This window comes from Salmo salar, chromosome ssa09 (assembly GCF_905237065.1).
Source record: "Salmo salar chromosome ssa09, Ssal_v3.1, whole genome shotgun sequence".
NCBI lineage: Eukaryota > Metazoa > Chordata > Actinopteri > Salmoniformes > Salmonidae > Salmo > Salmo salar.
Window position 1 is genome coordinate 25,564,297 of NC_059450.1, and position 16,492 is coordinate 25,580,788.

Genomic DNA, 16,492 nt, shown 5'->3' on the forward strand with positions numbered 1-16,492 from the left:
TGACATAGCTTGAGCCTCGGCAGAAAAGAATTAGAGAAACTCCCCAAATACAGGTGTGCCAAGTTTGTAGCGTCATTCCCAAGAAGACTCAAGACTGTAATCACTGCCAAAGGTGCTTCAACAAAGAACTGAGTAAAGGGTCTGAATCTTATGTAAATGTGATATGTTTATTTTTAAATTAGCAACAATTTTTAAAAACCTGTTTTTTCCTTTGTCATTATGGGGTATTGTATGTAGATTGAGGATTTTTATTATTTTTTTAAAATCTATTTTAGAATAAGGCTGTAACGTAAATATGGAAAGTCAATCATTTAGACATCGTTTCTATGCACATTCTGTAAGACTAGTAAATGTGTAAACTAATTGTAGTAAATATGGATACCATTTTGTATTGACACATTTATTTATTATCATCATGGATGCATTGACAAATGTTAGAATAAAATTTGAACACTGCATCAGCATGAAGGCCTGTGGGGTGAACAACATTAAGGTTTAATTGGCATACGCCATAAACCACATCTGCCAATGAAAGTTTGTGAGAAAATAAGTTAAGGCCACTTGAGTCAAAGTTGCTATAAAATAAAACATTAAGATGCATTTAGAATCATGTCATCAAATGGCAACTATATGATGACAAGTATGGCAAGACGTGATACCGATATATGGCCTGGTGTATCACATACCTCATAAGTTACGTTAATAATTCATTCTATACACATCAAGATGTACATGTTAGAATCAATTACTAAAAATAACCTGTCTCTTGTCAACAATCAGCATGCATGCTGACCTACAGTACATATCCATAATTGCAATGTGCTCAAATTCAAGGCTACAGACCATATCTCATGCAAATGGTTCATTATAACAAAACCAGAGGGTGTGTTGACCATACGTGCATCAGATGAAGTTGTCCTTCTTATAATTATCATTTTGCCAACCTAAAGCTCTACAGTAGGCTACCATGTAAGCGTGAAGTATTGGCACTGCAAAGGGCAATTATGGTTCATAACCCAGACATGGCTGTTGTGGTCTGTCAGTCAACAGAAAGACTACATTAACCCATGTAATTAAACATGTTGTACAATCAGTGTGCTAACATTGATATGAAAGGTATCCAAACATTCAAGTTTCACAAATAAAGTGAAGTCCCGTCAAGTGCTTGTTGTACCACACAGACACTGAAGACACCAGACTCACGCTTTCAATAAGACATTGAGTGTTTGGACTTTAATTAAATGGGACAGAGATCCTCCAAAAATTCAACATCTGAAATGTGGACCTTTGGACATTCTGTATTGTTTTTGAACATTTCAAACACTTTAGTGGACAGAAATTGCCTCTCTAATAAAAGGCAGCTTTTGGACAAATCACATGTAAATGTCTTACCCATTTCAAGACATGATAGAGTTAAGTTTTATTAGTCTTATGTACAGGATACACATGGTAAACATCAAGGTTATTATAGTTTTGTGATTTAATATTAGTTATTTCTATTGTTTGTTTTTAATTTGAAATTCAGTTTAGTTTGTTAGATCAGACTTGGTTTACTAGTTTTTATTTAGTTTGTTTGATAAAACAATTTATTGTTTTTAGATTTAGGGACAGAAAGCAGCCTGTGTGTAGGAGGCCAGGAGCCATTTGTGTTGTAGGTCTATAGTTGCTTTTTTGGGGATGTCATTAAACATGTATCAATGACTAAGCCCTTCAAATAGGTTAAGAAAAATGGCTGCAACAGCAAAAACATAAGCAACACATTCACAAATCTATCAGTTCAAAGCCAGCCAGCGTGTTTCTGGTTCATCTTCAAGAAGACTGCGTTCCAGAGAGGTGGTTGTTCGGTTTCTCAAGCCTGATGACAGTTGTCTACGGACAAAGAATATTCTCTCCACGAACTCTTGGGATGCAGGTGCAGAAACCAGATCCAGTGCCACAGCTTAGGATAAACAGCCATCCTTGCCGGAGGTGACTTTCTCGCTCTCTCCCCCAGTAGTAGTAGATTGCAAGTGAGAAGGCATGGCACCACATCAGACAGCGACTGGCTGTCAGTGAAGTTTGTCATTGTAGATTGTGAACGGCTCCAACTTTACAAGCTGTTCTAGCTTAGCCCAGCTCTGTGCTCACCCTCAGATTTCTTCCCTGTTAGCTAGTGATAGCAATGCACAAACTAAGCCCAATTGAAACATCGGCATATTCAGAAGCTCAAAAATCCCATTAGAAAAAATGGTTACATCGTATTAGATTTGTTTAAAAGGAGAAAAAAAACAACATTTATGATGGCTTCTATTTTAGTTCGTTTTGCAGTCAATTATACATTTCAGCATATGTTTTTATTTGTTTACTATATTGTTTTTACAATTTTAGTTTACTATAATAACCTTGGTATACACCGTCCAATTAAATGCTTACTTGCAGGTTCCTTATTGACAATGCTACAATAATAAGAAATAATTAAAGATAAGAAACAAACATAAGTCATGAGGATAAGAGTAAGAGTCAAAAACTCATGAGCACATCTCGCTCCTGTACACTGGTATAGAATGGCTTCCCAAATACAAAGGAGTGCAGTCCAGCCCTCAGCTTCTCAGCAAAAGCCATGACAATATTCAGGTCGCCTTCCACCATCAGGTCGAGGTCTGTCTTCAAGCTGCGCAAGGAGCGGAAAGGCATCTTTCCCTTTTGCCTGTGGGTGGGGAATTCAAACAAGAAAAAGTTGTATTACACGGTGTCCTGCTGTGCTGGGACAAAAGTCCTATTGAAACCAATTACATCTTCTTCCATAGCGGGAGGTAACTTACGTTTCATCTTCAATGTATTTGAGTAGCGTGAGAGCCTTCCTGTGAAGGATCAGCAAGAACTGTGCTAAGTAAGTACTTCGCAGATTGAGGCCTGGCTTCAGCATGAACACCTGGGAACAAAACCGAGAATCAACTATTATTGTTGGCCCTGACAAGCCAACAAAAAGGTCGACATATGAGGAGACCATTTTTCAGCACCACAAATATTGTTGCTTCCTTTTTTCTGGTGTCTTACCTCATCTATAAATAACTTCACCAGAGTGTCTTTATGCATAACATCATGAAAAATATTTCTGAGAAAAGAATGGAGCTTTTAGTGGTCATAAAAACAGAATAACATCCACATCTTTCATGAACGTTAATGTAAACAAGACATACAAATTTGATACATAGGAAATAAATCAATCAATGCTGTTAAGCATCTAAATAAACACAGGCAATTCCAATCTAATTGGAATAACAGAACAGGAGAGAAGAAAGCATACAGGTTGGGGGTGAAGGACTCATCGGTGTGAATGACAGCGTCGGGGGCGATGTCATCCTCGCTGGCCGCCTTCCAGAGCGTGCTGAGCTCCGAGCGCATGTAGAGGCGCTGGTTGTACGTGTGCTCATGGCAGGGTGGCATCTGCTTCACCGTGTTGATGTCCACGTCGATGTGCGTGGTCGGGTAGGGCGAGTACAGCACCTGGCGGAAGGGCAAGACGAAGCTGCCTGTGGAGTCCTTAGTTTGGAGGAAGGAGGGGGAGAGTAATGAGGGGGATCACAATGCCAAACTGGCAGTCTTAAGCTATGACCTTTTGTTCATTTTTTGAGGCCTTGGTTTGAAATAAAAGACTTACTTTGCATGACTATTAATTTGCATGCACTTACAATGGGATAATCAAGATGTGAGAAAACAAATTTAAGTAACCCTCATTGAACACATTGGACCGAAGATCGTTTTTAGTGCAAAAAAATATATATACAAAAATTGCCTGCACATCCACTGGCTCTCCAGGACCAGCATTAGAGAACTGTAATTTAGAGTGGCATGGTACCTTGAGGAGGCCTTGTACAAACAGTCCTGTGTCGTACTTGAAAGAGGAGTCAGCTTTACAGAGCCGAGAGCACTTCCTCTCAGCAGGGGTGAGGAAAAGGCTCAGTGTTCGCACTATCTGGAGCACAAGAAAATACAAATAAATATCAACGTGGAATACCTCACAACACATCCGCATTTTAGTGAGGGAGAGAGGATTTGGAGGAGAGTGTGGGTGTGTGCGCGTGTTAACCTGTAATGTCAGATTTTGTATGCTGCAATTTTTTTGTAGATACACAATAACATATGCAGACACACCTGTGTATAGAACATTTTTATACAACTACTGTGTGCATGAGTGTGAATGGATATGCTGATACATACATACATGCATACATTGGCTGCTGTATGCATGTATGCATGTATGTATGTGTTAAGCACAGAGTATTGGCAGCCTGTCAGTACCTTGTTGACTTTCTCTGGGTTGCTTCCGACCACCATGGAGCAGCCACACGTTTGGAGATGAGAACTGATTGCCCTGGGAGACGTAGGCAATTTCATTTGTGTGTATTTTTTTATTAATGACAAAGATGAGGAATAGTCACTTGATATTAATTTACCATAATGAGAACATTAAAATGTATTAAAATGTGTCCACGTGTTTGTCATAAAAATATGACTTTAATATATGTCTCTAAAGTGACATAAGTGTTTCCTGACTACTGCAAGAGCACTTAAGCTGAGTAAAGAAATGATGACTTGCAGTGTATTTGTCATCTCCACAGGCAGTTAAGATAATGATGTTTAGACAGATTTCTCAGGTGGTGCATAACTGCATTCCCCTGATAACTACAATCTCATCACAAATATAATGTGCAAAGTAAGCAATGTGCACCTAATGGACCAACCCAGTTTGGATAAAACGGAGAGAAAAGCTGTTAACCTGAAGGAGAGTGAATTTTTTTTGTTAACCCTGTGACTATCCCACAAAAAGAAAAGCAGGGGCACTCAAGGTTGTTTCTTGATAATGTGCAGGGTTTTCCACTTGTTGGCAACATTAGTTAATAGAGATTACTTATCAGTCTCAGAGCTGAATTTAGTCAACACTGCATTGCAATATTTATAATTTTCCTATGGTTAAATAGTCACAGAATGGTTTTGGGTACTGTAAAAAAAAAAAAAAATAAGAGAAGAAAAAAAAAAAGGTAGACAACTTACAGGCAGATGCTTCCAATTTTCAGAATGAAGCAGATAGGCCTACAATAAAAGTGCTTACTTATGCAGGAAATCTTCATGGCAGCTGTCTCCAATGTCATCATCATTTAGGATGGTGTCCTTGATCTAACACAGATGGAACAAACAGAGTTCTTTGGTGAAATAGTCCTCAACATGAAGGACAAGATAAAAATGTTTGCCTACTGTAACTGTAGTGAGACAGAGAGAGTAGTTATTGCCCGAATTTGAGTAGTCTAATCCTCAAATTATTGTGGAATTGTGTGTGACTTCATACATTTTTACATCTCATTGATGAACATCAAAAAGATAATTAAAGCTTCAGTGGAGCCTCAGTGGTTAGAACTTTCAGTTTTCTTTTTCACAGAAATTGTGGAGGCTTTGAGGTTTTAGTTTAATTTTCAACTGGGGTTTTTGCCTGGTAATGAAAGCTGTGCAAGACTTAACATACCAGTGAAACTAGTTGGATATCATTCTTGGATACCCATGTGATAATGTGACAGTGAACTGCAGGCATAATAGTCGTCTCCTCATGGACATACAGTGGGGTCAGAAATGATTGTCAGCTTTGATAAAGATGAGCAAAAATGACTATAAAAAATAAATACAATATAGCTAAAAATGTGTATGTTCAAAAAAAAGGGGGAATATTATTTTAGACTAACATAATTGCTCAGAGAAGAGATTTTGTTTTACAAGTAATAATCTTTCTCAAAAAGGTAGGGGTAAAAATGATTGACACCCGTTTTCAATACCTCACCTTGCGAGGGTAACATCCCTGAGCATTTAAAAAAAAATGTTTTATGAGTTGGAGAACACATTGGAAGGGATCTTAGACCATTCCTCCATACAGAATTCTTCCAGATCCTTGATATCCTACGTCCACGCGTATGAACTACCTTCTTCAATTAAAAACATGGGGTTTTCAAGACCTGAGATAACTATAGTTTTAACTATGGTTTGTGGAAAGTAACAATTTTTCCAGGGGAACAACTACTTGCATATAGATCCCCAAAAATAACTTATTTCTAAAACTATTTGAAAACACATCTCAGAAAGTATTACTTTTTAAAACTATTTGAATACAGATCTGAGAAAACTACTACTTGGAGATTGGGTGGTGGCTGTTTTAATCTGGCCAGATCAGTTTTTTGGTCTAGAGCAGCAAGAGCTGCTGGGGCGGCAGGTAGTCAGAGCGTTGGGCCAGTAACCGAAAGATTGCCGGATCGAATCCCCGAGCTGACAAGGTAAAAATCTGTCGTTCTGCCCCTGAACAACGACAGATTTTTACCTTGTCAGCTCGGGGATTCAATCCGGCAACCTTTCGGTTACTGGCCCAACACTCTAACCACTAGGCTACCTGCCGCCCCAGCAGTCCTTGCTGCTCCAGACCAAAACTGCCTTGTTCAGGGGTACTGTCATTGAAAATTGAAAATAAGAATTTGTTCTTAACCTGTCTGGGATATTTTCACAGCCGGATGAAAAAAATTTACCCGATTTAAACTGGTTACTACTCTTGCCCAGAAACTAGAATATGCATATTATTAGTAGATTTGGATAGAAAACACTGAACTTTCTAAAACTGTTTGAATGGTGTCTGTCAGTATAACAGAACTCATATGGCAGGCAAAAACCTGAGAAAATTCCAAGCAGGAAGTGGCCTGTCTGAGAATTTGTAGTTATTTTTATTCTCTATCAAAACTACAGTATCTGTGGGGTTACGTAGCACTTTCGAAGGCTCTCTAAAGCCTTCAGAAAGCGGATTGAGGCGTCTTCTGTCTCTGGGCAGAGAGACAGCTCAGTTTGTCAGCGACAAAGAGATTGCATATGCGCATTCACGTGAGCACGCTGTTTTTTCTTTTCCTCTTTGAATGAATACACTATTGTCCGGTTGGAATATTATCGCTATTTTACGAGAAAAATACCATAAAAATTGATTTTAAACAGCGTTTGACATGCTTCTAAGTACGGTAATGGAACATTTTGAATTTCTTTGTCTCGAAATGCGCTCGCGCGTTACCCTTTGGATAGTGACCTGAACGCACGAACAAAACGGAGGTATTTGGACATAACTATGAATTATTTGGAACAAAAATAACATTTCTTGTGGAAGTAGCAGTCCTGGGAGTGCATTCTGACGAAGATCAGCAAAGGTAATACCATTTTTCTTATAGTAATTCTGAGTTTAGTGTGCCCCGAACTTGGCGGGTGTCACAATAGCTAGCCATGATGGCTGAGCTATGTACTCAGAATATTGCAAAATGTGCTTTCGCCGAAAAGCTATTTTAAAATCTGACACCGCGATTGCATAAAGGAGTTCTGTATCTATAATTCTTAAAATAATTGTTATGCATTTTGTCAACGTTTATGATGAGTAATTTAGTAAATTCACCAGAAGTTTTGGGTGGGAATGCATGTTCTGAACATCACATGCCAATGTAAAAAGCTGTTTTTGGATATAAATATGAACTTGATTGAACAAAACATGCATGTATAACATAATGTCCTAGGAGTGTCATCTGATGAAGATTAAAAGGTTAGTGCTTCATTTAGCTGTGTTTTGGGTTTTTGTGACATATATGCGTGCTTGGAAATTGGCTGTGTGATTATTTTTGTCTATGTACTCTCCTAACATAATTTAATGTTTTGCTTTCGATGTAAAGCCTTTTTGAAAATCGGACAATGTGGTTAGATTAACGAGAGTCTTATCTTTAAAATGGTGTAAAATAGTCGTATGTTTGAAAAATTGAAATTATCGCATTTGAGGTTTTTGTATTTCACGCCATGCGATCCCATTGGCTGTTGGCTAGGGGTTCCGCTGGCGGAACGGGGTTCCACTAGCGGAACACCTAGATGTAAGAGGTTTTAACTGACTTGCCTAGTTAAATAAAAAAGGTAAATTAAATAATATATATTTTTTTATAAATAAATATCAATAAATAAAAAAGCTGACATGCAGAAAATACAAATAACTGGGAGGGATATCAAACCCACACTGGACAGGAACCTACCGGATGTTACTTGGCTGTAGACCTGACAATACTGTTGGATTTCTGCTTTCTTTTGTTGGATACGCCGGTAAACAGCTTAGATGTCCGGTAGCAGAGAGGGACCGGAAGACGAGCTAGGGTTTGGTTTTATTGCTACCCAGCGCCGTGGCGCATTCTGTTGTTTCGTCCCCTGAATAAAAGACCTGGGTCATTTCCCTGGAAAAAGGTCCATTTTGGTCTACGCTTGTGTTATTTCACACTCATCAGGTCTGCTTGAAAACCTGTGGTTAGAATTGAAGAGGACAGTCCATAAGCCAAGATGTAGGATATCAAGGATCTGGAAGGAGAAATGGTCTAAGATCCATCCCAATGTGTTCTCCAACTCAAAGCATTTTAGAAAAAGGCTCAGTGCCATTAGCCTTGCAATGTGAGGTATTGAGGACAGGGGTGTCAATAGTTGAGGACAACAAAATCTCTGAAATTTTATTAGTAAAAAAATTACTTCCCTTTTTTTTTTTAGCATACTTAGTATTTGAATTATTCATTTTATTCAGGTCATTTTTGCTAATCTTTATCAAGGTTGTCAATTTCAGACCCCACTAACTTTTAAAAGCAAAGTTGCAACATAAATGGGTCTGCAAAGTATAGTGAGCTCTACTGTATTTTTTGCACGTTGAAAGTGTTGCCAAATGTGCACGATGGCTTCTGATACTCACGTCTATGTCCTCTGGGACACTGTGTGTCTTCATGGAGGACAGCAGCTCCATGATGTGGACAATCTCTGATGTCAGCACAGAAATTATGTTGTAGCCCTGTATGTCAATGACAAATACCGGCATGGCAGGCTAGGTGATGTGATAGTACTGGGCTATAACGATAAAGTCAATTTCCCTAGTGATGGATTGAGAAACACTGCCTTAAGGGGATGGCCTAGTAGGGGATAGACTTGGAAGTTAAAATCTGAACACTTACTTTCTGCATCCAGATGCGTCCCTTGCGGATTATGTGTTTGAGCCTCTCCACACAGACAGTGTGCAGGGGCAGGTAGAAGGCCAGCTCTGTCTGTGGAAGAATAATGGACAGGGCACACGTGTTCTTGTCACCCTTCAGCTCGCCGTCAAAGATCAGCGAGACAATGATGACGCCCTTCTCAGCTAGGACGAAGAACTTGACGTCCACCGCTCCACACTCGGCACTGCGCAGAATCTCCCCGTTCAGCGTGTGATTGGCCAGGAAGGTGACTTCACCGTCACTCAGCAACAGTGACTGCTCACACCTGGGAGCCCAGATGTGTCGCACCCGCGGGCCCAGGATGTTGTCCCAGTAGGCAAAGGTGGCGGCGAGGAGAGGGCATTCTCCGTCGACAGTCACCTCTGTCTTAGCCACTGCGGGCGACTGAGGTGGGCCGGAAGACATGTTGTTACTGTACCTGGGGGTGGGTTGGAAGACCAGAAAGATGGAACGTAGATCACGCCTGGCTGGTAGAATTATACATCTATTTATTGTTCAAGCTATCTTACAGGAAGAGAAAATAGATGTCAGACAAAGAGAGTATATCCCACAAACTAACAATATTCAACTCTTGCAGACAGGCGAGTTTAGTCTCATAGTGTATAAGTCCACACAAGATGTAATACTTTTTAATAATCTAAAAAATATTTTTTTAAATGTGTGTATTTTCTCCAGCGTTGTGTTCGGGAGCAAATCGAGTCCGAGTCAAGACCATGATTGTAATTGTCAAATCAGCACCATAAGAGTTGAAAATGTCCAGTATTTCTGTGTTCATATTTCAGAACATATGGATTCTTTAGACATTCAGAATGGTGAAACAATGCATGCTGAGGGAAAATAGAGCCACTCATCGAATTATTACTAACCCAAACACAGCGGGGAACAATAATTATTATTTTCAATGATGTTCTGATTTAATCTCTTTAGTTTTGTTAGAAAGGAAAGGGTTAACACTAAAGAGAAAAAAAAATCCAATCAGCATTTTCCTGTGCTGGTCTCTGGGGAGATAAATCTAGCTATCCAAGTCAGCCATTGGCTAAGCCATCAGAAGCTAGACAAAAGGCATCTGCCATTCAAATCAAATCAAATGTTATGTCACATGTGCCAAATACACAACTGTATTAGAACATTTTTGGAGTGACAGTGGAATCAACCAATCACATTTTGACTAAGTGGGACCGTTTTTACAAAAACGATCAGAAACTTCTGCCTTCTTGAAGGCGCAATAGTGAGCAGTAGTTTTCCCACGGTCTAGCTAACTAGTTTGCAGCGGCTGCAGCAGGTGTTATCAAAGAGGATGTTGTTGCTAATTTGTCAGCTTCTCCCTTTTCAAGAATAACTTTCAACAAGATGTTAAGTTTCAAATGATCATCATCTGGTGAGTGGAACTGGATTTTTTACTGCAGCATGCTTGCCATTAGCCATCTCTTTGAAATTAACTTGTGTGCGTGTGAAACATTGTTGCATTTAAAGTGGAACGGACAGCATTTTAGCAATATGAAACCTTATTCAAATCTGTTCATATACACCCCCAGAAAGAATGACACTTTAAAATGGTCTGATAAGCGACCACTTAGTCATTTTCATAAATTCTTAGAGTGTTTGGGAAGGCACTTGTGAAAATTCTATAGCAATATAGAGTGGGAAAGTGGCCATGCATTTGGACAATTAATAGACACTGCAGCAAATAAAAACCGAATAAAAACACTCAGACCACTGCGCTGTAGCCAATCAGAGCGACAGTAGACCTTTACAAACAAGCCATTTGCCACCCGGGCCTGCCATCATTCACTTTGAACTGGACTGTGTGTTTACAGGCAGTTAAACAGCGCGACTTTAGATCATTAGAACGCATTCGCCAAAAAATACACCCAAAAGGATTTCTGCAAATAAGTAAACACCACAGGAGTCCTCTTACATTTTGGAACTTTACAGTCCTATTGACCAAACAACCATGAAAAGGTAGACTCTCTCTCCATCAGTTATGAGCAAGCCAGAGCAAGATAAGCTCAAATCTAATGAAGGAACATTAGATAAACACTCAAACTTTTTTGGCTAGTTGGCTGTCAAAATTGCACTGATAAACCATAAACCATAGCCTCCTCTTCCTTCTGTAGCTTGCCTGCCAATGCATGCTTGTCCCAACCAAGCACCCAAGCTAACTGGCTAAAGTTGGCTAGCTAGCTACTCCCAGACACAAATGAGAACACCTCACTCTGACCATTTTACTTGGCGTAGTTGAGCTGGTTAGGCTGTTTATATGTCATCTACAGCGTTCTTGACTAACTAACTTTTTTCACCCTACGTTTACTCATATTCAGCAGGTGTTCCGCGTTCGTAAATTCATCAGTTCTGCGCTCTGGCACACAGACGAGAGTGCTCTGAAATTGAAGTAGATAGCCAGAGTGAATTTGCAAACGCAAGCGATATGCTAACTGTATAATAGTTGTACAAGTTCTTGCTAGCTAACCAAATGAAACCTGCTTCTCTAGCGGTGTATAGCCAGCAAAAAACAATAAAGGAAAAAGTCAGTCACTCACCCAGCCACTCCTCCAATGGCATGTCATTCTCCTAGCAGCTAGCTAGCTAACATTAGGCTCCTTGTTTTTAGCGTGCTACATAAATAGATACGTTAGCCCATTAGCCACATTATGACTGACTTGTGATCATTGCCCGTGCTAGTTTGAATGTATTGACATTCCCAGCCTTGGTTACATTTGTCAGTTTTTGTCCAGAATATTGAGTCATTGAAACAGTGCATCCCGAATGGAGGCAGCAAACAATGTACCAGGCCAGATGTAATTTACAACCTGATAACAATACTTTTTGGACTACCAAGAAATGTATTGATGAATTATATTAATCATACATTGAACTGTATTAATCCATTCTGCCAACAATGCCTTAGCGTATGTCATGGAGTCAAATATAACCTATTTTTAAAACCTCTTGACTGATATTATGATTGTCTGTTTGTTTCATATCTGCAAAGCAGTTCAAATGCTGTCAGTTTCACTTTAAGTCACTGGTTACTTTGTGTGCTAAATGTTTCATGCAACGGGAGTAATAGTTGTACATTTTGAATGGCTGCGTTTTTGTATTGTTATGATTGGGATCTACTGGCTTATTATGTCCGAGTTCATGGACTGCTTATCCTTTAACATCATACTGTGTGTATGACTGCTGTCTTTCCATCGGTCCTATGCAGTGTTGCAGTGGGTATACTCAAATTGACAAAAAGTTCCCAAATGGCCCGCCCAGCAAAAGGTTTTCCAGATTTTCACCCCCCCCAAATATTGTGTGTGTATGTATATATATATTTATTTTAACTATTGTATTCAGCGCATGTGACAAATAAAATGTGATTTGATTTATTCCACTGAAAGTAGGCTGTGTGTGCGGCGCGCATGTTAATACACTGCTCAAAAAATAAAGGGAACACTAAAATAACATCCTAGATCTGAATGAATGAAATAATCTTATTAAATACTTTTTTCTTTACATAATTGAATGTGCTGACAACAAAATCACAAAAAATAATCAATGGAAATCCAATTTATCAACCCATGGAGGTCTGGATTTGGAGTCACACTCAAAATTAAAGTGGAAAACCACACTACAGGCTGATCCAACTTTGATGTAATGTCCTTAAAACAAGTCAAAATAAGGCTCAGTAGTGTGTGTGGCCTCCACGTGCCTGTATGACCTCCCTACAACGCCTGGGCATGCTCCTGATGAGGTGGCGGATGGTCTCCTGAGGGATCTCCTCCCAGAACTGGACTAAAGCATCCGCCAACTCCTGGACAGTCTGTGGTGCAACGTGGCGTTGGTGGATGGAGCGAGACATGATGTCCCAGATGTGCTCAATTGGATTCAGGTCTGGGGAACGGGCGGGCCAGTCCATAGCATCAATGCCTTCCACTTGCAGGAACTGCTGACACACTCCAGCCACATGAGGTCTAGCATTGTCTTGCATTAGGAGGAACCCAGGGCCAACCGCACCAGCATATGGTCTCACAAGGGGTCTGAGGATCTCATCTCGGTACCTAATGGCCGTCAGGCTACCTCTGGCGAGCACATGGAGGGCTGTGCGGCCCCCCAAAGAAATGCCACCCCACACCATGACTGACCCACCGCCAAACCGGTCATGCTGGAGGATGTTGCAGGCAGCAGAACGTTCTCCACGGCGTCTCCAGACTATGTCACATGTGCTCAGTGTGAACCTGCTTTCATCTGTGAAGAGCACTGGGCGCCAGTGGCGAATTTGCCAATCTTGGTGTTCTCTGGCAAATGCCAAACGTCCTGCACGGTGTTGGGCTGTAAGCACAACCCCCACCTGTGGACGTCGGGCCCTCATACCACCCTCATGGAGTCTGTTTCTGACCGTTTGAGCAGACACATGCACATTTGTGGCTACTCTGGATAGTTCTGACTTAGAATATGTGGACAACTATAAAAACCTAGGTGTCTTGCTAGACTGTAAACTCTCCTTCCAGACTCACATTAAGCATCTCCAATCCAAATCTAGAATCGGCTTCCTATTTCGCAACAAAGCCTCCTTCACTCATGCTGCCAAACATACCCTCGTACAACTGACTATCCTACCGATCCTTGACTTCGGCGATGTCATTTACAAATTAGCCTCCAACACTCTACTCTGCAAATTGGATGCAGTCTATCACATTGCCGTCCATTTTGTCACCAAAGCCCCATATACTACCCACCACTGCGACCTGTATGCTCTCGTTGGCTGGTCCTCGCTACATATTCGTCGCCAAACCCACTGGCTCCAGGTCATCTATAAGTCTTTGTTAGGTAAAGCTCCGCCTTATCTCGGCTCACTGGTCACCATAGCAACACCCAGCCGTAGCACGCGCTCCAGCAGGTATATTTCACTGGTCATCCCCAAAGCCAACACCTCGTTTGGCTGCCTTTCCGTCCAGTTCTCTGCTGCTAATGATTGGAACGAATTGCAAAAATCACTGAAGTTGGAGACATATCTCCCTCACTAACTTTAAGCGTCAGCTGTCAGAGCAGCTTACCAATGCTGCAGCTGTACACAGCCCATCTGTAAATAGCCCATCCAACCAACTACCTCATACCCATATTTGTTTTTCTGCTCTTTCGTCACCAGTATTTCTACTTGCACATCCTCATCTGCACATCTATCACTCCAGTGTAAATTGCTAAATTGTAATTACTTCGCCACTATTGGCCTATTTATTGCCTTACCTCCTTACTTCATTTACACACACTGTATACAGATTTTTCTATTGTGTAATTGACTGTACGTTTGTTTACCCCATGTGTAACTGTGTTTTTGTCGCACTGCTTTGCTTTATCTTGGCCAGGTCGCAGTTGTAAATGAGAACTTGTTCTCAACTGGCCTACCTGGTTAAATAAAGGTTAAATAATAAATCTGCCTTCTCCCTAGTCTTCAGCCATTAACTTCGCCCACGGCTGGCTCACGTTAACTACAATCCCGACGCTGTGTTTTAGCGTTTAGAAACGTCAAGAATCATTGCTTGCGATACAGCTTTCGAAACATATGGCCCTTATCCTGCATCCGCGAGGATTAATCCTTCAAATAAAAGAGATACACTTACTGTAGCAGTTTTGCACAGATCCATACATCTATGGGTGCTTCCATCCAACAAAACTACACAGCCAGGTGCATGCTAGATGGCTAATTAGCACAAGTGGTCACCTCTTGACTTCTGTCTATTTTCTGTAAACAAGCGCTGTAACATTGAGATATGGCCTGAGTGGGAACATGAACCCTATCCATATCAAAGTGTGTATCAATGTAACCTTTGTTTTCTTCTTGCTGATATGAAAGATAAGGTCCTTAAACATCCAAAACCTTACCGTGGGGTAAACTACGACTGTTAATGTTCAGATTGAGTGTCGGGGCTCTTAACCAAAATCCCACAGAAGACGTCTTCGTCCAATGAGCTATGTGAACTGAGAGTCGTGATCAGGCTCGGTTACTGTCTACAACAATTGGTCAAGGTTAGTGTTTTTCAGGGGTTTAGTAAACATAAAAGGAGAACTACACATCTTAATACAGAGCCAGTAGCTGGCTGATCATTACTAGTTAGGCGTGTGTATGCATTACCAGCAGTAGCTAGCTAGCTAGCCAAGCTCTAACGTTAGTGCATATAATGTTGGTACACTTGTTGTAAATAGAAACTGACATGCCGAATACATTTTCAATTTTATCTGCATTTAAAAGAGAGGCGTTACTCACCAAAGTGTCAATGTATTTTGTTTGTAGCTCGCATAAATAGTGTGGCATGACGGCACAAACATATGTTAAAAGTGCACTCTGCCACCTAGTGTGTGGGGGTGCAAATAGGGGAACGTTAAGCAGAGGGGAAGAGAGAGGCCCAACTCAGCGGAAAATCTTTCTCCCTCCCATTGTTTGGGCGGAGAGACATGTATCTTGTCAGTATACCCATACTATTTGCTTTAACGCAGAAAAACACGGAGAAATAGAATCACTTCCTCATTCGTTAACACTACATTATGTCGTGAAGGCACACTGCCGTCTAGCGAAATATTAGGGGTATCTAAGATAGATTATGTAATTTTACATGCAAAACAAATAAATAATATTCATGGTTGATTCATACACTGAGAATACCAAACATTAGCAACACCTTCCTAATATTGAGTTGCACCCCCCTCCCTCAATTCGTCAGGGCATGGACTCTACAAGGTGTTGAAAGCATCCTACAAGGATGCTGGCCCATGTTTACTCCATTCTTACCCATAGTTATGTAAAATTGGCTTGATGTCCTTTGGTGGATTATTATTGATACTCATGGGAAACTGTTGAGCTTGAAAAACCCAGCAGCATTGCAGTTCTTAACACTAACTGGTGTGCCTGGCACCTACTACCATACCTCATTCAAAGGCACATAAATCTTTTGTCTTGCCCATTCTCATCTGAAGATGATGCAATCTCAATCGCACTCCACACTGGCCTTTCCCACCTGGACAAAAGGAACACCTATGTGAGAATGCTGTTCATTGACTACAGCTCAGCATTCAACACCATAGTGCCCACGAAGCTCTTCACTAAGCTAAGGACCCTGGGACTAAACACCTCCCTCTGCAACTGGATCCTGGAATTCCTGACAGGCCGCCCCCAGGTGGTAAGGCTAGGCAACAACACGTTTGCCACGCTGATCCTCAACACTGGGGACCCTCAGGGGTGTGTACTTAGTCCTCTCCTGTGCTCCCTGTTCACGCACGACTGCGTGGCCAAACACGACTCCAACACCATCATTAAGTTTGCTGACGACACAACAGTGGTAGGCCTGATCACCAACAACGATGAGACAGCCTATAGGGAGGAGGTCAGAGAACTGGCAGTGTGGTGCCAGGACAACAACCTCTCCCTCAATGTGAGCAAGACAAAGGAGCTGATTGTGGAC

The 16,492-nt window shown here is 40.9% G+C and overlaps 1 protein-coding gene across 4 annotated transcripts; it reads right to left on the bottom strand.

The window, feature by feature from the left end:
• Positions 1-1,205: 1,205 nt before the first annotated feature.
• c9orf72 (C9orf72-SMCR8 complex subunit) lies at positions 1,206-15,427 on the bottom strand. 4 transcript variants are annotated; one of them, XM_014210633.2, is made up of 11 exons: positions 15,301-15,319; positions 14,919-15,044; positions 9,012-9,468; positions 8,756-8,851; positions 5,093-5,157; positions 4,282-4,354; positions 3,839-3,955; positions 3,287-3,522; positions 3,037-3,094; positions 2,802-2,911; positions 1,206-2,686 (listed from the first exon to the last, which is right to left on the bottom strand). In XM_014210633.2, the coding sequence occupies exons 3-11, from the start codon at positions 9,453-9,455 to the stop codon at positions 2,500-2,502; spliced, it is 1,386 nt and encodes a 461-aa protein (XP_014066108.1). In that variant the 5' UTR covers positions 9,456-9,468; positions 14,919-15,044; positions 15,301-15,319; the 3' UTR covers positions 1,206-2,499. The 4 variants fall into 4 exon arrangements, with proteins under 4 accessions (XP_014066108.1, XP_014066105.1, XP_014066107.1 ...); XM_014210630.2 differs by lacking the exon at positions 14,919-15,044 and having other exon boundaries at positions 15,301-15,427; XM_014210632.2 differs by lacking the exon at positions 15,301-15,319 and having other exon boundaries at positions 14,919-15,291.
• Between the last annotated feature and the right edge of the window lie 1,065 nt (positions 15,428-16,492).

What these genes read in the sequence shown, in the direction of transcription:
- c9orf72 (XM_014210630.2), bottom strand. Translation starts at nt 15,362, where the DNA reads ATGTTTGTGCCGTCATGCCACACTATTTATGCGAGCTACAAACAAAAT. An exon ending in CATGAAGATTTCCTGCATAA is followed by an intron (nt 4,355 to 5,092) that starts GTAAGCACTTTT and finishes TACGTCTCCCAG; the next exon opens with GGCAATCAGTTCTCATCTCC. An exon ending in AAATACATTGAAGATGAAAC is followed by an intron (nt 2,687 to 2,801) that starts GTAAGTTACCTC and finishes CCCCACCCACAG; the next exon opens with GCAAAAGGGAAAGATGCCTT.